At 35.1% G+C, this 26,532-nt stretch overlaps 1 protein-coding gene across 1 annotated transcript in view; it reads right to left on the reverse strand.

The window, feature by feature from the left end:
- Window positions 1–947: 947 nt before the first annotated feature.
- Window positions 948–26,532, reverse strand: part of afg3l1 (AFG3-like AAA ATPase 1) — a 64,076-nt gene continuing 38,491 nt past the window's right edge. The window contains exons 10-17 of the mRNA XM_039763403.1: window positions 25,171–25,324; window positions 18,976–19,083; window positions 17,694–17,819; window positions 15,937–16,047; window positions 14,719–14,834; window positions 12,529–12,729; window positions 10,963–11,157; window positions 948–6,491 (exon numbers count right to left, since the gene is read on the reverse strand). Of these exons, the coding sequence (XP_039619337.1) occupies window positions 6,264–6,491; window positions 10,963–11,157; window positions 12,529–12,729; window positions 14,719–14,834; window positions 15,937–16,047; window positions 17,694–17,819; window positions 18,976–19,083; window positions 25,171–25,324 (1,239 nt within the window). The 3' untranslated portion in view covers window positions 948–6,263. The remainder of the gene's footprint in view (window positions 6,492–10,962; window positions 11,158–12,528; window positions 12,730–14,718; window positions 14,835–15,936; window positions 16,048–17,693; window positions 17,820–18,975; window positions 19,084–25,170; window positions 25,325–26,532) is intronic.

Genomic DNA, 26,532 nt, shown 5'->3' on the forward strand with positions numbered 1-26,532 from the left:
ATGCTAGCTAATGCAGGACATGGTTCCTATCTCGTGTGCTTGAGTACTGAAGTAACAGCTCTTGTTTTGAATGAAGTCTTGAGACTTTATCTGTACAGTAATAAAGTACCTGTATTTTCCTTGGAAACCTGGACTCTCCTTCCTGACTCTCATGCAACTTGGTGACCCAAGCTTGACAATACCTGCATAAACAAAACAGCGCTTCTTATACTGCAAAAAATATTTTATTTGAAAATAAGACATTAACTGTAATTTTATTTTTTATAGAAATACGGTATAAACACAGAATGAAAACAGAGACGTTAGATGCAATTTTTTTTCAACATATACTCACACTATTTCTCACTTTTTTTGTTCCTTGCAAAGAAAATTTTGAGAAGTGCATGGAACTCAAACAGTACAGTATTTGCACATGACTCAAATACCAATGTAGACACTTAGTGGAGAATGGACTCAGAATTTGGTTATATGTGTATAATGTCTCACCTACACTTTCTCAGAAACTGCCCAAGACTGTAAATTTCGCAAAAGACAGTCACTTTCTCTTAATTTGTCTGTTGCAGGGTTCTCGAGACTCGGTGAAAGCTTAGGCGCGACATTAAGTATTTTTTTTGTATCACATTATTATATTTGGTGGCCATTTTTCTGGTTAAAAAAAGTTTATCATACTGAAATTTACAATTTGCTGAAACAAAATTCGTTAAACATGATGTTGTATGAATGTTTGTCCGAGCCAACAAAAAGTATTTGTTATTCTGAAAATGTAACACTGGAGTCCTAACAATGAAATTAAGCAATGGAGGCATTTAAGGACCCAAAATCATAACAAGGTTTGACTAAAAGGGAATCATAATGGAGAAACAAACAGTAATGGTGCTATAGAGATGAGTTATAGGTCAGTTCATTCCATGCCTCCTGAACAATTAAACATGAGTAAGGTGTGTGCATGCTGAGTGCCAATGTTTACTCCTGAAATGAATCATTCCCATCAATTATCTAATGATCCAAGGAGAATCTTGAGCTACTGAATTCAGACTGGAGTTATGAAACATTCTGTAACTAGCAATAAAACTTGTGGATACATCAATATGACCAAAAGTGCAAACAGCAGCCAGAACAATAGGAGTGTGGTGATCCTCCGCCACCAACAAATTAAAAACATATTTTCACTCTTTTATAATGTTGAGGATGTAGACCATATTAACTGCATACCTCAAAACACAAACGTAACCAGTTCTATAATGCAAATTTGCTTTGGAATTTGTGGAAGCCAATCAGGGAGGAACAGTGTGGATTTCAGCCTTCTCTCTACAGTTTCACAAAAAGGAACCTACTCGCGCTGCACCTTTTTCAAAGACTGTTCAGCAAAACTGTGAATTCTAAGAAATGGCACCCTGACTCTATTCTTCAGACACAGCCATCCCGTGAACCCCTACCTTGACACTCATAACCCAATCTTAAGGGTTACCTCCGTGAGATGCACTATGCCAATGATGAAGACGTCAAGTTAGCCCCTAAAGAGGAAATGCACAAGCTAGACCAAATGTCTTATCTGAATGGCTTAGAAGACATCTATATAGGAAAATAAAACTTGCTTGGCTTTACTGTTGTTTCTCGTAATAAGTAAAACTGTAAAAATGTTTTGATATCTCCTTGCATATGGAAGGACAGAGCTGAGCAGCCATGCAGCTCCTTAAGGTTGCCAATAAACGGGAATGCACTAAGAAAGGCCACACTAGTTGATGACTACTGTGGAGACCCAGGAGTTGATGCGCCTTGAACACATGTATGCCAACTTTAAAGGCAGTATGTCCGTGACCTATGACTTATCTCATCTTTTTCTCCTTATGTTCTATCCTATGCAAGCTCGTCCTTTACATTTGAATTTGGTTGTTTTAAGCTTTTTCTGTGAGCATTGCTCCATTCCCAGATTGCTCTGTCATAACATTAAGTGCCTGCTGTCTTGCTCTACCTGATTTTTCATGAAATATTTGCAGGTTTCTCTCAAATTTCTCTTTTTTAATTAAATCCTCTTCATTATGGAATCCATCATCTCTAAACTGTATAAAAAGCGTTTGCAATTTACACTTTAAAAAATACACCATATCTAGTCATCTTCCTGACTGATCAGCAAAAATTGCGATCACACCAAAATTCAGAAAAGGTACCAGTACAAGAAAAGAAAAAAATGCCACATTAGCACATTTTTCAGTAAAAACTATTTAAAGTAATATAAAAGGTGAATACAATTACAGATACAGTGCTAAAACTCTCAGCAGTTTTGTTACCACAAACTTGAATATTGTATATGAAAAACACAAATCTATTTGTATATTTAAAAAGGTTTAAAGCACAAAACCACAATAAACAGTCAACTTACTTGAACCATGTCATGACTGAATTTCTTTGACATATACTAAAGTCTACAGAGTGAAGATGCTGGATGATTACAAGTCACCAATATCCACCTCTGAACACCATAACCTCATCACTTAATTCAAATACACAAGGGGGCTCACTCAGGGAGAATCGTGTCAGTTATTTCATTCAAAGTTCAAAAGCTCTTTTCAATTTTAAAACACTGTTACACAGACATTGGCAAATGTAAATGCAGAAGCCAAGACAAAGTATAAACATTTCACTTTTATTTTTTAAAACAAAGTGACTGCTCCAACTAGGGATAATCAACTGGTTATCTCAGCAGATCCCCCACACACCCCACCCTCTATCAATACTTACAAAATGAAATATAAAACACATTCCAGTGGGGAGAAGGTCAAGGTGTAAAATGCAAGATGAAAGCTGGCTCATTATATATGTGTAGCTAATTGGTCACATATCGAGATGATACTGCAAATGGTCCATTTTAATCAGCACCATTTATTTATTTTTTACAATTGATTTGAGATCCTGAAGAACTAAATTGTTGTTTGAACATTAAATTCTAGTTTTATAGGCATTCATTTCAAGCAGTGTTTATAATTATTTGTTCGAAATCCAAACTTAAATAGCTGTTTCAGCTATAAAGGCACATTACGTTTAAAAGCCCGTTATAAAAAATGGTAAAATTCAGGAAAATGATTTTTCTAAAAAGTTACCACATTCTTAATTAAACCCATGCGATGTAATCTTTAATGATAATATGGATTTTATGATTTATTATTGGCAATATGAGATATGAAATGGTATTCTGATACAATAAACTTTAACTCAAAGGCTTAATGTGTTTCTGCCTTCATAAACGGCACTATATAGACTATAAAACACAATAATTAACAATCTACTGGTGCAGATGGCCTGCTGTGGGGATGTAGCAAGAAAGATTTCAAGGCAAGCCACAACAATAAGAAAAGCGGTCTCTTCTTAGTATAGAGAGACACCTAGCAACTGGTCGCAATGACATAAAATTTATATTTCTGACAAAGAAAGCGTGGCAGCTCCATATGAGGAATAAAGTAACTCAGGAGAGTTAAGATTATGAAGAGGAATACGCATTGCTGTAGGGACCAGGGACCATCATTTTTAACCATTAGAGCTAGTTGTAATTACACAAGGGTGCTGACCAGGGGTGCTCATGCTTGGACAGGTGTCAGTATTTTATTTTCTCTCCTGTGGATGATGCCCAGTGAGTAGTCTTGCAGAACTACACATATAACATAAATGTCTGGAGACAACATTGAGTGAATTTTGCTTAAAATTAAGAGGCAACAATTAGACAGTTCATTAAACATGTGACATTTCTAAACCTATCCACTGTCTCATAAAGGCAGCACTCAGAGTACGAGCAGTGATTTTGAACTGCGGCGAGCAATGATGGTCTTGTTAATCTGCTCCAACACTGAGAAAGCTTCTGATTACTGAACTGTCTACAACCAAAAAGTCTTCTGAAAGACATAAATGTGCATCAGTACACTGCACGTGTTACAAAAACACATAACCTGTTGCAAGGATAAACTTTTCTGTAAAATTGCATTATACTTTGAAATTTAAAGTTAATTAAAAGTGAATGATACATTGTTGCTGTTGTTCACATATAGGCAAAAGTGTAGGATGTATGTTTGAAAGAACTGACAGCTATGTTCACGAAAATATGAATTGCAAAATATTAAGTCAAGTAAACAGTGTGTTGTACCTCACCCAAAAGGAGGTGAAAAGGACTAGCGTTAAGAGAGCTAATGATTTAACAGGAAATGCTATTTTGGCACTCAAAACACATACACTAGTAAATGTGCCTAATGACAGCAGGACCATTCCTGAGGCTGCACAGAATTCCAATTCTGACTGCATGTATAAACGAATAACTAAAGGAAGTTCATATTACTGTGTACTTGGAAATACAAACATGTCAAACCAGAATATAGCTGCAGAATTTTAACACATTTTATATCTACAGAACACAATGTTTACTAAACTGTATTTGCTGTTGTTACAACATGCAGTGATGCTACAGTTAAATGATATTGCATGGGGCCAGGTAGTACCTGCAGAGGTCTAAGTGTGTGTGTCTGTCTGTCTGTCGCTTCTGTCTCTGCATTCATTACAAAATACAAACTCCTTGTGCTACTGAGCTTCTGAATTGAAAACTAAATTGAATTTTACCTTTGTATTTTCCCTCAGAATCAAGTTTTCTTTTCATTTTGCTTTTCTCTCTCCCCAAGAGAAAGTTAATTTAATATATTTGTTTAATGCATGAGTAGAAATCTGACATTGCAAACCTGAACGCTTAAAGTGTACAGTCTGAAGGACTTGTGGGTGGATCTTTAGTAAGGAGCTCTGTGGGCGCAGTCTTGTCAGCAGTGGATTTCCTTGTTAATTAATTACAAATTTTTCTATGAATTGTCCCCAGACTTGTACCTTCATTTGAGAATCACTTCTGGCCTGATGAGTCCATCCAGTGAGGAAATACTGGAGTTCTGCTGACTATATGGAAGGGCAGCTAACCCAGTAATTGCCCGGCACATCAATTGGGTTTGACTGGGATAAGGAGGGCACTTCCCTGAGCTACCAGGAAGCAAAATTACAAAAGGGCCTTTAGATTCAAGACACTAACTGCAAATTCAAATCAACAATATCAGTCAAAGACTTTTCACCAAACAACAGATGACTGAAACAAAAATTCTCCAGTGTAAAGAAAAACTGAAGTGGGCCAAATCAAAGAAATGATTAGTTTTTTTCTACCATCTAATTTTGGAATGCCCACCGAAGTCATGTTTTCTATTTAATTATCATTGTTTTGATGAATTTATACTATGCAACTAAAGTTTAGACAAGCGATTTTTTTTTTCTTGTTGTGGTTGTATCATAAAATACTGCCATCAGAATATATAGACATGATTGACCAAGAATAATTACATAAGAAGGAATATCATTAGAAATTTAACTGGATTTTCTGCCTCTAAAGCACAAAATATTCTCAATGATTGTATGCTTTGGTTTCGACTTCTCCCTCTAGTGTCAAAAATAGTCAAGGAAACTGAAACTGTTAATAAAAGTACTAGAAAAAGTGAATTACTGACATATTCTTAAATATAAGGCATTATGGCTTTCAAATTACAAGTCATTAGATACTGGATGGAAAAAGTAAATATCTTTCCAAATACTGTACATAATTAAAATATCTATAGAGCTAATAATAAATAATTTATCTATCCTATGGAATGCTAAAAAGAACTGTCAAAAAATGGTATGAACTTTGCCTTTGCCTGTTTCAGTATATAAATTAACCAAAATGCTATGCAAATATTATAGCTATGGTTACACTGCATACATTTTACAATGAAGTACATTTGAACAAAGACAAGAAGCTCATATTTTCTTTCATGTAAAACAACATCAAAGTCTTAGTGATACGTAGGTTCATCTGTAAAATTAATTTTCTTTTAAATGAACAATTTTACCTTTATCTCTGTTAATACTGTAAAACTGCATTACAAGAGAAATATTTTTATCTAGCTGTTTTAAAAACCCTTTGCCTACAACAATATTCCTGTAAAATTACTCTAAATGAGCAATCAATCCTGTTTACAAAGAAGCCAAAAAAAAAATATATATTACATTCAAATGTACTCCATTGCTACACTGTGGCCACATTTGGAATGATGTCCTGCCCAATGTATTATTATGTAACTTTAAAAACAATGTAATGCACATTCCTTTAATATGCTCAACAGAACATCAAAAAAAATGTCTTATACTGACACAATATAAACATGGGCAGTGGTGTTCGCTGATTCTTTTATTTTTTCTTTATCTTTTGTGTCCAATTACACTGCCTGTTTCTCTTGTGTCATTGCTGGTGGATCAAATTGTTTTTTGCTCTTCTCTATGTCCCAGTTCTTTAGTCCTTCTGGTAAAGTGGTATCTTCTTCAAAACTTCCAGTTCCCTCCACAAACTCCTCATATGTAGACTTCTCCAAAAAAGGCCGCGGGCCTAACAATTCTAGCATATCAGCTTTGTCAAGAACCTCCTTCTCCAATAGCCTCTTTCCCACCTATAGAAATAATTCATAAAACAATTACCTAATACTGCAAAATATAACAGTCATTATTTTTAAGAATGGACAGTATTGACATTTATAGTCTGTTTTTAACACGTGATAGTCTAGAAACTTTTATTTTTGATGCATGAAGCATATAGATACATTTTTATTTAGTTTTCTCTTGTGATCTTGAACATTATTAGGCAAAGTTGCTAATGACTGGATGCCTTTAGTTGGATTACTTCATTCACAGACTGAATCTGCTTTGTTTAGTGCAAGGTTATGGGGAACCTGAGCGTAGCAATTAAAAAGTGTTCCAAAGGAACCAACATTTTTTGGGACAACTTTGCAAAGTACGGTCGCTCATAATTGCACCATTCCAATTTATTGCTGCCTGTCAACTTTACAGCATGTCCATGGATAGTGGGAGGAAACCTGAATTCGTAGTGGAATATCATATGAACATATGAAATCCACTCATGTGCAACAATCAAACTGGGCTTCACTGTCATTCCACTCAATAAACTGTAGTGACAGAATCAGTTTTACTGTGATAAGAATTTATTACTGTGTCACTTAAGAGTTCATGTTCTCTTGTATCAATCAGTAACAAACTTTCAGATAATACAGTCTGGCAATTCTAAGCTATTAATGTTAACATGTTTTCAAAATAGTATTAGGAATGACAGGCCTGGAAATACAGCGCATCACTTTTTGCACATTTTGTTACATTACAGCCTTATTCCAAAATGGATTAAATTCTTTTTTTTCCTCAGGATTCTACACACAACACCCCATAATGACAACGTGAAAAAGTTTACTTGAGGTTTTTGCAAATTTATTAAAAATAAAAAAACTGAGAAATCACATGTACATAAGTATCCACAGCCTTTGCCATGAAGCTCAAAATTGAGCTCAGGTGCATCCTGTTTCCCCTGATCATCCTTGAGATGTTTCTGCAGCTTAATTGGAGTCCACCTGTGGTAAATTCAGTTGATTGGACATGATTTGGAAAGGCACACACCTGTCTATATAAGGTCCAAAAGTTGACAGTTCATGTCAGAGCACAAACCAAACATGAAGTGAAAGGAATTGTCTGTTGACATCCGAGACAGGATTGTCTTGCGGCACAAATCTGGGGAAGGTTACAGAAACATTTCTGCTGCTTTGAAGGTCCCAATGAGCACAGTGGCCTCCATCATCCGTAAGTGGAAGAAGTTCAAAACCACTAGGACTCTTCCTAGAGCTGGCCGGCCATTGAAACTGAGCGATCGGGGGAGAAGGGCCTTAGTCAGGGAGGTGACCAAGAACCCGATGGTCACTCTGTCAGAGCTCCAGAGGTCCTCTCTGGAGAGAGGAGAACCTTCCAGAAGGACAACCATCTCTGCAGCAATCCACCAATCAGGCCTGTATGGTAGAGTGGCCAAACAGAAGCCACTCCTTAGTTAAAGGCACATGGCAGCCCGCCTGGAGTTTGCCAAAAGGCACCTGAAGGACTCTCAGACCATGAGAAACAAAATTCTCTGGTCTGATGAGACAAAGATTGAACCTCTTTGGTGTGAATGCCAGGTGTCACGTTTGGAGGAAACCAGGCACCGCTCATCACCAGGCCAATACCATCACTACAGTGAAGCATGGTGGTGGCAGCATCATGCTGTGGGATGTTTTTCAGCGGCAGGAACTGGGAGACTAGTCAGGATAAAGGGAATGATAACTGCAGCAATATACAGAGACATCCTGGATGAAAACCTGCACCAGAGCGCTCTTGACCTCAGACTGGGGCGACGGTTCATCTTTCAGCAGGACAACGACCCTAAGCACACAGCCAAGATATTGAAGGAGTGGCTTCAGGACAACTCTGAATGTCCTTGAGTGGCCTTGCCAGAGCCCAGACTTGCATCCAATTCTCTGGAGATATCTTAAAATGGCTGTGCACCGACGCTTCCAATCTAACCTGATGGACTTTGAGAGGTGCTGCAAAGAGGAATGGGTGAAACTGGCCAAGGATAGGTGTATCAAGCTTGTGGCATCATATTCAAAAAGACTTAAAGCTGTAATTGCTGCCAAAGGTGCACTGACAAAGTATTGAGCAAAGGCTGTGAATACTTATGTACATGTAATTTCTCAGTTTTTTTATTTTTAATAAATTTGCAAAAACCTCAAGTAAACTTTTTTCACGTTGTCATTATGGGGTGTTGTGTGTAGACTTCTGAGGAAAAAAATGAAATTAATCAATTTTGGAATAAGGCTGTAACATAACAAAATGTGGAAAAAGTGATACGCTGTGAATACTTTCCGGATGCACTGTACCTTTCCACAGAAAACATGAAAATGTAAATAAAGCCATTACATAGTGCTGCAAACTACCAAATTATATTTCAAATTTACATTCTGGTGTTATCATCAGGATGTGTCAGACCCAGGACATGCTGGATGGTTTACACAGCTGTGATGAAAAGTACAATGGACATGTGCATCAAGGTAGCATTGGGCTTTCAATAATTACTACAACTGTTCTTTTTCTGTGATAGAATGATTGCACAACATATTAAAAAAAACAGACAATTAGCATACAAATTTGAATTTATTGTGGGTTTTATGAAACCATAACAGGGTCAAAACTATACATACACCTACCTAAAAGTTCCAAAATGTGTTTTAATTTGGTGCTTCTTAACTGCCTGTTAGTGATCATGATTGAGTATGGAACGTCACGTCTTTGTGTTGCTCATTTTAAGACACTCATTGGAAATCCAAGGAGCTCAGTGCAGGTGTAAGAAAGTGGATCATAGATTTATCCAAGTCAGGAAATTATCTCAGAGCCAATTTTAAACAATTTCAGATTCCAAGATCATCAATTCAAACAACTGTTTTTAAATACAAGTTATCTGAAGCTGTAGTCACTTTACCATGGTCTGGAAGAAGACCCAAACTGTCACCCTCAGCTTAGAGCAAACTGGTCCATATAGTAATATATAATCCAAGAACCACCAAGAAAAAGGTCTGTAGTGAACTGGAAGGTGCTGAAACACTAGTGTCGCTGTTAACAGTCAAGGGATTTTCACATCACCACAGGCTGATAAGCTACTGTCCAAGAAAGATGCCCCAGTCCAAAATCAACACCTTCAAGCTCACCTAAGTTTGGGGAAGTACATTTAAGACTGAAGCCTAGAAGCACTTCTTTGCACAAAGAGTTGTAGAACTCTGGAACAAATTACTGAGACATGTAGTTAAGAAACCTTTGAAAACCTTTAATAAGAACCTGGATGAGATATTGGGACAGCTTGGCTATTAGCTAAACAAACAGGCTTGATGGACTGAATGGTCTCTTCTTTTTTGTCAAATTTCTTATGTTCCTATGTGCTTGTTTGGCCAGAGTAACCAAAGGTATGTTTGGAGGAGAAAAGTAATGGCACACAACCCTACGCATACCAGGCCAACTGTTAAGCATGGTTGGGGTTATGCTCTGGTGCAGTTTTGTTGATAGTGGGACTGGTGCACTGCAGAACATGCATGGTATAACAAAGGAGAAGAATTACCTAATACTTCTTCAGCATAAAATTGGACAAAACTGGGTATTCCAACAGGGCAATGATCCTAAATACTCATTAAAGCTGGTTTTGGAATGGCTACTAACATTACGTGTTTTGATTGGTCTCCCCAAAGACTTGAAATTAACTGTACTGAAAACATATGGACTGTGCTCATAAGACAGGCATATGTCAGGAAACCAACAAATCTGGATCAATTATACCAATTTTTCCTAGATGTGTGGTCAAATATCCAACCAGAATTCTGCCCAAAAAATGTTTTTGATGTCTACCAGAAGCATCTGATCAGGGTGAAACAAGCTTAGTGATATATAATTGAATACTAGGTGTGTTAAATGTTTATTTTTTACCCTATATGGAATGATTTCAGAAAACCCATAATAAATTAGAACGTGTCATCAAAAGGTATGATTCATTTTGTAATAAAGACTTATGTTGTACAATTATTCTGTCACAAAAAGAGTACAGCTGTACAAATTATTGTTAGCCCAATGCTGTCCTTGCATAAACGAGTCTGTTAAATGAGTATATGGAACTTTTTATCTCAGTTGTGTCTCTTGCCCGACTTAGGAACACCAAGGAATTCCCCAGAACAGCTGGAAACTGTAGCTAGTGATAAGGAAGTTTGGGCTGACCCACTTGGCTTGCTGCCACTGTGATTCTCACCAACAAAAGTTGTTTAAGAAAGTGAGATAAAAGGATTTAAATTGAGTAAAGTGTCTGCACATTAAACATGTTTTCAATATTTGTTCATAAGTCCTTAATGTATGCAAGACAGTAACTACTAACTGTAGGAGTGCTATGAAAATTAGAAATATATTTGTGATTCCATACAGTAATATTTATTTAAGATTCAATAACCTAGAAACTAAGGTTAATGGATGAGATTTTTATGGGACCCATGGATGTTTATAATTTGCTTAGCACATCACCTTTTCAACAAGCTCCCGCTTTTCAGTAAGAAGATTCAGTGTCCTTTCATGAGCAGAGTTAATGAGGCAGCGGACCTCTTCATCAATAAGCTGTGCAGTTGCTTCACTATAGGGCTTTTCCAATACCATCTCCCCTTGTCTGGGAAGGTCAAAAGAAACCTGACCAATCTTATCGCTCATACCAAACTGGACAACCTACAGCAAAAAAAAAAAAAAAATATGAAGACAGTGTCAAAAACACCAGTTCAAAATGAAAAATACACAATACATATATATAAATAACCAAACATACTATGTGTAACCCCTTAGCAGTGTAAGTTGGGTTATTAATGTATTAACATACACTCAAACAATCTGCTTGTCTGTGTCATATTTTCAGTTTATATTTAATATGAATAATATACTTTGAAAACAAATAATCCTTTTTAAAGGGGCTATAATAAATCAAATGGTTATTTATAAAATGATAGAATGTTTGAAGAAAATACTTTAAAAAAAAAAAAAAAACAACACAATGCCATGCCTGTAAAAAGTATTCACTGCCAAATCCAATCCAATGTGATTCAATGTTGTATACCAACAACATGTGGAAACTTCCAAAAGGTGAATACTTTTTATAGACACTATATTACAGGACAGACAAGATAAATATCCCATGTGGATTCTAGCTCACTAACACACCTACATTTTTAATATTGGTGCATTAGCCTTTCATGTTTCTTAGTAGATTGGTCTTTTACTGTGGAAATTCTTTTGTTGTCACTGGCTGATCCTGTTCCAATACAAACTGAGTTGTACAAGTATTCACACCTTCCCATAGTTTAAGAATGTATTAAATGCAAAAGATGTCAAATTATTTATGATGGGGTAATTATTATTGCAACACACAAAACCCATAAAATATAATAGGGGTGTTCAAATATAAACAGGAATTTACGAGCTACACTTTATTTACTGAATACATTGAAACAACTTGAACACTATTTTTCTATGTAGTCTCCTGTCACTGCAATACACTTATTCCAGCGGTCAATACGCTTCTTAATTCCAGAAGAATATAAGTTTTTTGACTGCACATTGAACCATTCTTGTAACAGCATCAATAACCTCCTTGTTCAACTTGAATTTCTTCCCTCCTAAAAATTCCTTAAGTGGACCAAGGAGATGACAATTCCTCTCTGAATGACTTGCACCAATCATACACTCTAGACCGAGAGAGACACTAATCCCCCAAACTGATTTTTAAGTCTCAAATAAATCTGAGATGGAACGACTCCTTCGTTTGTCAAAAACACTACTGCGTACCTTCTGCTCCGACATGTTGATTACAACTGACAAGAACGGGGGAATGAGCAGCTAGCACTACTAGTGACAAGTTCAAACATGGATATGTTTGTCCAATGAGTCATGTCTACCTTGCACTCTTCATAAGAACAGAGCATGAAAAGTCCTGTTTATAACTGAACACCTTTCGTATATCAGTATTTAACAATACCATAGAATGTTAACTAACAGGAATCTAATATTTATTGACATTTTAACTAAATTAACTAAAATGGAGGATACCTGAGCATAAGCACTCTGAGTAATCTTTTTCAAGTCATCCTGAGCACCTGTGGTGATTCTTCCAAAGAAGATCTGCTCAGCAACACGCCCACCGAGCATCATGCACATGCGATCAAATAGCTGCTCCCTGGTGTACAAGTACTGCTCTTTGGGAAGGTACTGAGCATACCCCAAACCTTTCCCCCTTGGAATAATAGAAACCTAAAATAAAAATACAAAAAAAAATAGCAGAGAAACAATCTAGTATCTAAACTAAATTCCAGCTCATAAAATGCATTGTTTGATTTTTGTTTTATTCTTATCTGGTTTGTAAGGAGCTGAAGATGATGGCAGAGTAATGACTAGTGAGGCAGAGAACAACTCATGCTGTAATACCAGTATGGTAACTTCATTAAATATTTATGTGTAGTCCTATTAATCTAACATCATCTGACACTGATCTGTCTTTAGATTTGGTGTGGAAATAATGAGGAGAACACACATATTTCACAAAGAAGGAAATAAATCCATTTAGGATTCAAGAGCTGTGAGGGAGCGGCGCCATCTGGTGCCTATTGACAACAGCCATTTATAACTTTGTGTGCATACTTTCTTTATTCCTATTCATGATCTCTAAATAACATGTACCAAGTAACTGATTTAATCTAATTATCACCTAGATAACACAAACTTCCAGAATATTTAGTATGGTTCAGTAGTGGCAAGTTGTTAAGTTCTAGGAGAAGTAAAACAGAATCAACCTATAGAATTCCCAACCACTTAATTAACCATGGAGATAGTTATAGTGTTGGAGATTCACCAAAACAGCATTTTTAGTATAGTCAAAAAGATTTCAAAGTGATCTTTTACAAATTAAGCATGAGTGGTGATGTTCTTTTTTGATATCAAATATTCTCCTGGGAGTTCTTTCAAAAAAGCTGTGGGCATTCCATTTGCATTATACTACTTAGACATGAACATAGGTATTACCTTGTCTTTCAGACAACCAACAGTATGCTGGTTAATGTGTTGCAATTTTAAATGAGGCCCAACTCTAGTTATGACTGACAGTGAAGTTAAAAATTTCCCAATTCAAACCTATTTTGTATTGCAACAGACTATTAATTCAACTCTCAATAATGAGTATGTGAAACAATCTTTTTGATAATCTCTTACATTTCTTTAGAGTGTGACAAAGCATTTTAGATTATACGGTCTGAATATAATTGCCTGTGCTACATACTTTATTCCTGATTATGCTTAATAAAGTTTATCCTCATAATTGACTCTTTAATCAATTAACTTGGCACAGAGACTTTTTAAATCTTTATTTCTTTTTCTACTGCATGACTCAGCTTCTCAATTTCTCTAAACAATACAAACACTGCATATTTATTATTAAAAACCAGTTCTTTTGTAAAATAACATGGGTAGTAAAACATTAAGGGAAAAAATGCATTTGAAAACCAAAACATCTCATCCCATATTTAAGAATTTTTACAAAATATTTATTGAAAACAAATGCATATAGCAACTAAAAATGAACAGCATGAAGGCATGATCAAGAGCTTTCAGCCGCTGTTCTAATTGACAAGATGTGTGATCTGAATGATTTTGACAAATATATGATTGTTGGTTTCAAACATGGTGATTCTAGCATTTCAGATTTTTACACACAAAAAACTTCTGCCATTTACAGAGAACGACACAATAAATAAATACATAAAAAGCCTAAGTAATGTTCCTATAACCTTGATGAACTCATACCTCAGAGAATTTAAGCAGTTCACAAAGGTGGATCCAATCTGCTACTATATATTGGAAATTTTCATAAAAATGCGGCTGCTTGAGTGTATTTAAACAATTTTCAATGTGTGCTTATGTTTGGCACCCATCAATGACTATTTGTTCCAAGAACCATTTAAGTAAAAATCCAATAGGAAGGCAATTAACACATATAGGATTGGATAAAGTATACAGTACACCATAGTATCTTCCTGTATGAGAATGATACATGTGGCATACTTTAAAATAGTGGGTATAAAATCAGAAGAATAGCCTTCAAGTGTAGTACTTTACGCACAAGTTTCAAAGCTAGGACTTAAGTTAGACTCACACATTCATTAATTCACTCATTCATTTACTTTCTGAACCTGCATACCTGGATTACAGATTTGTGAGCAGAGGTCCAAAATAAGCATTAAATATTACCTTGAGCAAAGGATCAGCATGTTCCAAAAACCAGCCAACAACAGCATGCCCAGCTTCATGATATGCAACAGTTTTCTTTTCAGCTGGCTGAAGAACCTGGGTCTTCTTTTCCAGACCTGATAAAATGTTAAATGTATATTTGTTGAACATCAGAAATGTATTACATAATATTTTACACAAGAATATGATGACTCACAAATATTATAGTATGAATTGCAGTATTAAAAGATAACTTTTTCACATCAAAGTTACAAATATGCTATATATGCATTTGTGATGTGAAATTGTATTCTAAAGTCAAGTACTTTCAAATAAATTAAAAAAAGTCTTGACCACTCTGGTGCTTTACATTGCAGTCTATTGGGCACTGAGAAAAAACTTAAAAACGCACTAAATAAGCTAAGACAGTTAAGGTTATTGACAGTTAAGTATATTGGCTTTTGCAAATTCTCACATACAGTAAATACTGAACTAAATCAAAACAGAACCAACCACATGGCATGAAAAGTTTACTGCGATTTGGTTTTCTGAGAGGAAAACACCCCCAGGGTGGGGGTGAAGATTAAGTGCTAAGCTACCACGATGGCTGGTCTTATTTTAAAGTGGCTGAATTTCATAATAATGATGTTTTATTTGTTTAAAAACAGCATGTATAAACAATTTACGATGTGTGTGTAATCTCAAGATGCAGATAATTGTGAATTTCATTAACTTCTGTACATTTTTGTCTGTATAGAATTAAAAAAATTTCTTGAATTCTTATACAGTATTATAAATACATTCTACTTCAATTAGGTTATATGTGTTTCAGTTTAATTATTTTGATTCTACATGAGACCAAAATGCAATACTAATTAAAAACACCATTGTAGCATAAAAGAACTGCATAATATGAAAAGTAAGGCTGGGAGCCAACAAAGCACTTAAGAAATGTAAATACATTGTATATAAAACTGCTTCAAAGTGGACTAGAGCAATAAAGATTCGTAACTATTAATTAGTTTTTTAAAAAGACAGCAACACAGAAAAGATGCCTTATATATGATCTCATCCTTAATGTTAATTAAATTTCTTACAATATGAATTACAGATCAGTACTTGTAAACACATTTGTTACACCTCAGTATTACAACGGTTATCCTCCATATACTTCAGAATGTAAACCTTGTATGACAAATAAAGTTCTATCTATCTATTTGAATCCTTTAAGTTTCTTACCTCCAATTACACGCTCAATGGCTTGCTCAAAGTGTTTTGAAAGTATGAACTCATTTAGATGCCTTGCAGCAATCAGAGCAGCTTCATTGCACACATTAGCAATATCCGCTCCTAAAAAAATAAATAACCAACCAAAGTTTGCTCCTTACTGACCAATGATGTCATAATGCATACAGTAACAAGGTACTCTAAAATCTCTAAAAAATTCCAAATTGCCAACCCACTGCCAGTTTATTTTAGGGCTAACTCATGCACAGTCATACTCACACAACTACATACAATTACTATTGATATACATAAAGATATACAAAGTATTTTCTTACATTAACTATTTAATTTAAGATGTGAGTTTAGAAAAAAAAACTCAACTTTTAACAATTGCATGTGATAATTTTTCATATTATATTACAATTCTGATCAAGATATAAAAGTAAACAAATGCAAGTGACACAAAAATACTACAATTGTACTACTAATGTCATTAGTAATATATGACATTGGTTCATCTATTAGACCATAACTTGGTATGAAGAGCAACAAGAAAAAAAGAGACCACAAAAAACAAAGATGTCACATTATACAATAAAGGAAAACTGAAGTATCAAAAGTCTTACTAAAATAACGGTGGAACTTTTTCAAAAAAGAGACAGAGAAGGTTGCATAGACAAAGAAAATTTACAATACAAAGAGAAGTTCTCTATAGAAAGCAAAATTGATAGTAGAAAGCATCTAGGCTCATTTCCCAGAGATCCATAAACCAATGGAGTGAATCCATAAACCAAAGCAATGAATATTGTTTCACCAAAACAAAGCCCAGGCAAAAAAAAAAAATAAATAAAATGTTGCTTATTTAATTCTGCATTATTAAATGTAGCTGACTGTGACCTATGCCATTTATTCTCAGCAATTGAATGATACAGGATTTAAAGATCAGTAAGATGATTAAAGTCTATAAATGGAACACTTCTCAACAGCAAAAGCGCACAAACACACACAATGTGTACACACTGGTACAACTTTGCATTTTTGCACAAAACTGTTTTGGAACAGTGCTTATAGGAATAAGAACCAAGATTTATATACTACTAGCCGTCCCCCACGGCTCCACCCGTGTAGTAGTGAAAAAGAACAAACTTTAAAAATCAATAAACAAACAGGTATCGCTAGCTAAGGGGAGGCAAGGTCTGCTCCAAAACATGGCCTGAGGTAAGGGATTTGAATGGAGCCTGGTGCGTGAGTGAGGGTGGCCTTGCCCAGTTCCTCACTCCTAACGTCATATTTCACCCTCCCCTCGACCCGCAGCCTCTGTCTCCAATTCAAAATGAATAAATCTCTCTAGGAAGTGAACTATGATACTTAGCGTGATGAAAAGTCGCAAAATCAACCGGAATGTTTAAGCAAATTATAGAAAAAAACCTGATCTAAATCTGTTAAGTAGTTCTCTCGTTAAAAGCAGACAGACACAGAGACAGACAGACAGACATAGGTTGGATTTTATATATATATATATATATATATATATATATATATATACACATATATAAAAAGAGATATATTTAAAAAAATCTAATTTGTGGCTTTACTTCAGTACCATGGAATTGCACTCATTTCAGAGATGATTCAAACACATTTGCTGCAGTTTGAATAATTCCTCCTCCATTATGTAATATAACTATTCTTCAAATCATAAAATTTTTGTGACACACTTCAAGTGTTTATGAACATGAATGTGTACAAAACATAACCATATTGCTTACCAGTGAAGCCAGGTGTAAGGGTTGCAAGTTTTCTCGCTAATGCATCTTTCTCAATTTGTGAATCCAGCTTTAGAGGACGAAGATGTACTTTGAAGATAGAAGCTCTTCCTTTGATGTCTGGTGGACCTGAGAAGATACAGGAAAGATAAAACAAAGTAAGATATACAAAGTCTCCCTGCAATTTTTTGTTTGTGAAAATGATGAAAAAAGTAAGTAACTATATGAGGTGAGGCTTCTGATGAATATGAAAAGGCTTGTTGAACTAAAGAAAAGTAAAACACTAAAGTACAATTATTACCAAACTGTACTATGTAACAAATATTACCAAATTAAGTCATTTAATGACTCTTAAGAAGTAAAATAAAAATTAAGCAACCACCACACATTAAATTTCTGCGATCAGTGTCCCATTATGCTGTTTATAATGGCTGTGGGGTTCATTAAACCAACTTGCTGGGAAAAGTAAAATTTCGTTGGTTAGTTAGGAATAAATATCATAATCCAAGTCGCAAAAAAATTCTTGCTTTTTCAAAACAACAGAAGCATTTTTCTTAAATATAATTAAACACAGTAGAACCCCGATTATATGTGGCCAGATTAACAGAGGTTCTGCATTATCTGAGGAAAATCTATAGATGTAATACACTACTTTTCATACAATTCATAAAAGCACCAAGCGCATACTGTATTTTTAACCTTGACTATCCTGAGTGAGTGGTCAAAGAGCTGGTGACTGTGTGAATGTGGGTGTGATTCACTCACCCTCCCTAACTACAACCTTCAGCTACAGTCTTTGTGTTACCAACACTGACTGTGTGTACATGCTCTAATGTTTCATTCACTTAGGAATTTTGTGTTTATAAGACAATGAGGAGTCTAAGCAGTCTAAATTCCATTGAAACAACACTTTTGCATATTGGTCAGCAGTAATACACTACACACCCGTCAACATTTTGATTCCGAGGCAACTGCGGAATATAGTATTTACTAATGTACAAAAAGAGGCTTAAAAGTGATACTGTACCATATAAACTGACAACATTTTTTATATTTGCAATAATCCAAAATGGTCATGGCCACCCATTTTATCGGAGTGTTCAATTATCCAAATTAGCATCAGTCTGGGTTCTATTGTACTATTGCTGCATTTAACACTACAAATGAGACTGGTCACTAAATACAATATATTTGATGTTTATCTGACATTTTACTTGAAATGTGCAGCACAGGCACACAACGGGGCATATATTATATCATCATGATAAGAAAATGCTTTCATTACCAATATAAATCTGTCGGTCAAATCTTCCTGGTCTCATCAGAGCTGGATCCAAGATATCCGGTCTATTGGTTCCCGCAAGAACTACAACATTTGTGCTTGAGTTGAAACCTGAACATGATAAAAATAGGAATCTGGTTTAAACACTGTAAAACTTTATTGACCTTAATCATTGAACAAAATAGTGTACTTTTTCATGGACTTTGCTGTGATTTCAAATTATTTATTCATTCTTTAAAAATACTGTGGCATCTTGGAATCTACTTGGCACCTACTATGCACACTGGTTCTTTTCCATGTTCTTTGTATTATATTAAGACTCACAAAATCTGTTCTTATCTTTTATCTGGACAAGTCAATACATTATCAAAAAAACTGTACAAACTGTAAAAGTAACTTTAATATATTATCAGTACATAAGTACAAATCACTCTACTAGGCACCAAAATCCACATCAACCCAATATGACACTGTAGTAAATCATTTCAGTTAGGCTATAACTTTTAATAAGGAATAAATGTTTGTGCACACACAGTAACAATCCTATTAACCATAATCTGAAGGCAAAGTGCAAAGTACTTAGACCCCCATTTTTTATAATAGCTTTATTTTTCTTCGTTCTTAATTTCCTCTTCCAATAAACCTACCAAAGCATTGCCTCTGTACCAGTTATTGGAATGTTTTACTTCCATGGAAGTACCCTTTAAATCTATGAACTAACTGCATGGCTAACAGTAACAAACCCGTTAGCATATGGTATTATGTCACAGAGACATCTAAAATGAGGAGGCTGTTTTATGGTGCTGAACTTCAATATTTCAGACAATTTTTTGAGGGGAAAAAAATTCTTTGATGCAAATGGAAAAAAAAAAAAACGGATTTGGAAAATTTGGAGTGCATTATTGGACTTGGCCTTTATGACTAAAATCACATGCCACATGAACCACACTGAGTCAATGCTTTAAATTAGGGTACAATTTCTTTGTAATGTGTTGCCTGTGAATTAAGACTTTAAAAACGAAATCACACCACAGTACATATGTGATAAAAAAACACATTAAATTTTCAGAACTAACAATAGTAACCATAGATATAGCTGAACTGATGTAGCATTTCTGTTAAATGCATTTAAGTAAGTAACAGAAGTGCATTTGGGGGGTTGGAGTCTGAAGCGAGATTCCAGAATAGGATGTGATGTGGTGCAAGTGCAAGGTCTTTCTACAGTTCCTTAACTGTACTTAATCACCATTTTTCTGTGGCTATCTCTTCCCTGATTCCAGTCATCACTCATTTCTGTCCTGCTGAACATGCTGTATTAAAAAAATGACATTAATAAGAAGCAGATGCGAGAAAAGCAATGTCCTTTTGCCAGCATATACACTTTGTATATACACTTGTGAATCTCTATATTTTCCATGATTAAAATAAAATATAAAACACAATGACAATACCATAGTTGCTTCATTTCCATTAACCACAATTTTAGCATTTAATTTTAACTTCTATACAGTGTGTGTGTAGGTATACACATACAAAATTTGATTATGTTAACACACTCCCAGTGACTAGGTCTAATCACTGTGCTTTCATTATGTGAGCATAAAAAATAATTAAACCTCATCTTCCTTCTTACTTCCCCAACATTTAAGAAAAAAAAATGGATTTCCAGTACTGAACACATTTGCTAAATACAACAAACAAATATTTAACTAGTGCAATATCTAAAATAAAAAAGCACTGAACAAATTTAAGGTGCTCCCTTTTATTTTAATAGCTATAAAAATCAATCACAATTGTGATATAAATAAAGGGTTGCAACACATACACTGACAGATCAATAATAAATTAAGTAATGAAAATAGCTGCAAAAACATATTTTTACCCACAAAGAAGTGAGTACAAAATCTATCATTTCCTTATTGTTTTAGGATTATAAATAAAATCCTGTAAGCTGGTCTAAGCAGCCTGTCTTGAAAGTGCATTTCCATCCTCTGAGAGCTTTTTACACATGCCAATGAGTGACTAAATTATATGTGGTGTTGGCAATATGTTTATGCAAATTACCTGGTATATACACAGCAGTGGATTAGGCGGCTGTCTCTCCTAACAATGATAAAGTAAAGACCATGAATAGCTGCCTTCTGCTGCATTTGAACCCTATCATGGTGTACTGTAGCTTCTTAGAACACACAGTGCTGAACAGGCATGGGTTCTTGTAATTTGTAAAATGGGCCAAAACACTGTGAACCATCCCCTTTCCTCTAGTCAAGATTGCCTTCATTTATTTTTAATACCTCTTTCTACTGCATTTGTGTCTTTCTCTCCAGCCTTAACCAACTCCATCTCAAATGGAGATTCTGAAACATGCTAACAGCACACTCCCTGCAACTCAGAGAAAGAAGCTTACTGATGGCTGGTTAACAGATTATCCAGCTTGAATACCATTGATAACTGAATATAATACTAACAGAAGACTGGTTATAATGTTTTCAAAACAAAAACCTGCACTGTTGCTTTTTTACATTGTTGTTTTCTTATTAATCTAATTCAGCCATATGCTGGAAATTTAACAAGTTGATGAAAAACTTTAAACCTTGCAAGTTACATTACAGATACTGAAGAGCTTTAAATTCTTCAAAAAAGTTTTCTAAGCATCTAGGGCCTAATGTATAAATAAAAAAGTAGCATATGCCGTTTCCACGCTCACAACGCGATATATAAAAACTAAACTTGGCGTAAAGCCACACACATTCTTGTAGCAGCATAATACATTGCGTACACACGTTTTCTGCTCCGTTTTCCAAACTGGCGGTGCCCAGAGTCGAAGCAGTGCTACTGTTTGTGTGTGGTTTCTCTTTCTTTTTTAAATTCACATTCCTGAAAGTGCTTTATAAAATACACTGAAATTAACTGCAAATTGTTTATAAATTTAAGGCATCTAATTGTAATCAACCTGTAACAATATGATGGTCAACGAAATGACCAAACTATTTCAAATACCATAGGTGCTTTAGCATTGTTACTCTCAGGGAACCACTCGGAGAATTTTAACCCACTATATCAAGTGTGGAATCACAGCTGTACAGCAAAAGAAACGTCTAATGCAGGATTGTGTCAAAAGTGCAGAGTATTATTGGGATACAGCTTTCCAGCCTTGGAGAACATTTATAGCACATGCTCCCTCAGCCATGTGCACAGTTTATTTGATCTTCTCCTATTTAGAAAACACTTCAGAGCCTTTCATGTAGGTACCTTGTGGTTCAGAAACAGTTTCACCTCAAGAGCTATAAATGCAGTCCTGGTAGAACTGTTTGTACTTATAAGAACAATCACCTCACTGTAAACTTGCACTACAGTTGTAATATTGTACAACCTGAGCCACTTTATGAACCATTTGTACTATCATCACTATATGTAAATGTATATTGTACTTATGCTTTCATATTGTATATTGTTCATTGTTTTTTATATTATTATTATCGGAAAATATGTTTATGAAGGATTTGCATATTGAATCTTATTGTACCATAGAATAACAATAAAGGAATTCAATTCAATAGAAGAGAGCAAGAATTTATAAAGGATGACGACTGGCTTCTGGCTTCTCTGAGCTTTTGATATCATTTTTAAGATGAAATGAATTAAAGTATGTATATTACATCATACTTCATTTAAATAATCCATACTGTTGATAGTTAAACATGTGGGCATGGTGGCATAGCAGTAGTTATGAGTTGGCACCCCATCCAGGGATTGTTCCTGCCTAGTGCTATATGCTTGCTGGGACTGGCGCGACCCTGGATGGATAGAATAATTAAACATGTACTATGAAGACATTTCAGTGTTCCTTAAAGGTTTTGTAGAATCGGCGTTCTAAGCTTACAGACGGCTTGACATTTATTACAGAGCTTATTGTGTGACGACTGGTTACGTGGAGAAAGAAAAGAAAGGACAGTAACTGGAAGTTGGTATGATTGAAAGACAAAATTTCATCAAGGGTCACATCCCATCAAGTATGTTGCGGAACACAGGAACAATCTTTGGACAGGGCGCCAGCTCAACACTACCACTGAGCCACAGTGCCACCATGTTTAATACATGCTTTAATTCATTTAATCATGAAAATTATATAAAGTATACATCTTAGTATTTAAATTGTTCAGAGAGATGTAATATCACGAAAGTAGTGTATTCTGTGTCCTGCTGGAGTAAGAGAAAGTCCGTTTAAAAAGCACATAGTGATTCACGCGCATAGAGCACATACCATGCTTCCCCAAAAATAAGACTGGGTCTTATATTAATTTTTGCTCTAAAAGATGCCCTAGGGCTTATTTTCAGGGGATATTTTATATTTATTCATGTACAACAATATACATTTATCCAAATACAGTCACCTTCTTTTGAAATATTGTCATAACTCTCCACATTCAAACCCTGAATTGTAGCCTGAATTTCTTGCTACTGCAGCTGCTTTTAGGATCCTCTAGGATCGATGTGCATGCTTCGATGTTTGATGAATGGTTCGATATGGTGGCCCAAAGTAATGACGTAATACATTTTAAAAGTCTCACATATCATCTTCTGTACCGTCTTTTTTCTTTTTTGCACCTTCACAATACCATCAAAATGTACAGCAGTGTATTTGAGCCACAGAGAAAAATAAACAAGGATATAATGAAAATGTCTATTTTGTGATTAAAGTGGAAATTTCGGCTTTAACCTTGAAATATCCACTTTAACCTCGTAGTTTATCATTAAAGCAGACTGTCGTAAACATCATCCTTTAACCGACCCAGTTGTTAAATCTCTATGCGCTTCTGGGGATTCCTCCTGACCTGACAGCAGCGGCAAGCAGCAATAGATCGCCACACAGAATACATTACATTTATAAAATTCCAGCTCTCTTCACATTTAGAATTCTTAAGATTTATACTTGATATGACTTTCATTATGAAATGCATTCAAATATGTATGTTAAATTTTACAGATAAATCGTTAACTCTGTTTAAATAATGAATACTGTTAATACTTACACATATGGGAGTGGCATGGTGGCAGAGCGGTAGTGCTGCTGTCTCGCAAGGAGTCATGTCCCTTGTGATCCCTGCCTGGAGTTTGCATGCTTTGCTGGTGGGTTTCCACAATGTGCTCGTTTTTCCATCTAAAGACACGAAGGTTTGGGGATTTGGTGAAGCTACAATGACGTTAGTGTATCTATGTGCTTGTAGCCACCTTACAACAAGCTGATGCCCTGTCCGGGAAGTTTGTTTCTGTCTTGCGCCGATGCTGCTGGAATGGGCGCATCCCCGAATTGATGGATGTAATCATTAAACATTCTTTTCAGAGATATTGTGTCAAGGTGTCCTCGGAATTTAATGGATGTTTCGGGCACATGCGTCGCATCGCGTGAACCATAAACCTGTTCTTAGGCATCTTACTTTTCAGTTGACGTTCTTGACTAGGGCTTATATTACAGAGCAGCCTGAAAATCATGCTAAGGTTTATTTTCGGAGTATCTAGAAGAACACATACCATACAACACATTTAATATGCTGCTTTAGTTATGACAGAATAAATATAAAATAAACGACAAGATTAAAGTGGACGTTTTGACCTTTTTTTCTTTTCTCTGTACCCTAATACGCTTCCATATGACACTCAGACAGTGGGCTGCGACTCACCTTTTCACAGTGACTTTGATATCTGACCACTTCTTTTTTATTTTGGGCATTGTGTGACGTTCTGAACTTGAACTTTCAAGTTTCTCCGCCACTGTATCACTCAATGAACTTCCTTTAGTTGTTTATGCCACTGCTTAAGTCAATGAATATTACATTTTTTTCTTGCCTCCACTTCACATTTACCGAATTTTTTTTTTCATGTTCCGTTGCCATTGTCATTCAACCAATAAATAAATAAATAAATAAATATTTATATTGATTTGCATATTAAAATATGCAAAATTATGGGAGGGGATGGGGTGGGACAGCAGGCGTGTGTACATGCATTACTTTTCACGCTGACCAGGATTTATGGAGCTGAAGTGTGTGGAAGTTGGCTTACGCACAGTTTTGTACATCTGAATTTTTTGTGTGTATGCACATTCCCACCTTTGTCCATACATCATATTTTATTGTGAATTCTGTCCACAGCGTTTTATGCATAAGGCCCCTGGTCTCTTTAAAGAAATGTCCTTACCATCCATCTCTACCAGCAGCTGATTAAGAGTGTTCTCCTGCTCACTCTGTCCACCAAAATTTCCACGCCCTCTTTTGCGTCCAACAGCATCAATTTCATCAATGAACAAGATGCAGGGTGCATTCTTCCTTGCCATTGCAAACATGTCTCTAACCTAAAAGGAAAGAAATCATTTAGTTTCAGATTAATTTTGGCAAAAAATGCTACTATACAGTAATATTACTGTTATAAAACATCCATGTATTGTACAAAAAATATTCTTGTTGATGAGCAAAAGGATGAAATGCTAGGCATTTGCAAGCAAGTTTGGCCAATGGCTATCATGTAATATATCAATATAGGTCATATGACAAACTAACATATTTTAATAAATGTAATATAAAACTTTGTTATATGAAAAAATGATAGTATATTAAAATTATAAGCTGTATTCCTATATTTCCACATAAAATTTATAAAAAATAAATTTATACTACATTGTATCAAATAATGACTGCCTATCTTCTTCTTTATTTATATAATGTGTGACAGAAATGTGCAAAGAACTTCACATCGCTCATTGTCCAGTTGTCTGCAACATTTTTATTTTTTATTTTTCATTAAAAATGATTTTAAAAGCATTTGTCTTAGTTTTCATTATTAAAGCGTTTTTATTTATGAAAATGTCTTTGATGAGTACTTTTTGTCTTAGTTTTTATCAACAAAATTTACACTGCTCCCATGTCAGGGATATAACTGTCATACCCAGTAAGGGCACAGTGACGGTATTTAAAGCTAACTTGACAACTGATTTGCAGTTATAGAAAACACTCATTATTGTCAATGGTTGCTAAATGAGGTAGCAACTTACTTTTTGAAAACAGGTGTCATTATGTTTTGGATAAACCTGTTTTATTTAGTATTTCTAATAATTAACATACATTTTTAGTGCATCCGTACTTGAATGTATGTGTTTTATCAACTTTTTTTGCCTCATATTAATAAGCAATGAATTCTTAAAAATGTAGTATACATTTTTTACACAACACTTTAGTGTTATTTGAAAACAAAGGAAAAAAAATAAAACCTTTGTAAGAATGTGTACACTTTGGTACAGAGTTATAACTTAGCAACTGCTTTAAAGTAGAAGCTCTGTATTTTTCAAACCACAGTAATTATTTTGATATTATGATATACATTAATTTCCCAAGGAAACTGCATTCTGAAGCAAAGACATTTGATTTAAATTACAAAAAATACCATGTTTGTTCCAGTAGTGTAAAATTGGCTCATCAGCTCAAACCTGAAATTAACAGCCAAATACATACACTTTGAAACAGAAAAGGTTTGGATTTAGGAATGCCTTCTTATCCTTGCTTCTGA

Source organism: Polypterus senegalus, chromosome 9 (genome assembly GCF_016835505.1).
Source record: "Polypterus senegalus isolate Bchr_013 chromosome 9, ASM1683550v1, whole genome shotgun sequence".
Lineage (NCBI taxonomy): Eukaryota > Metazoa > Chordata > Cladistia > Polypteriformes > Polypteridae > Polypterus > Polypterus senegalus.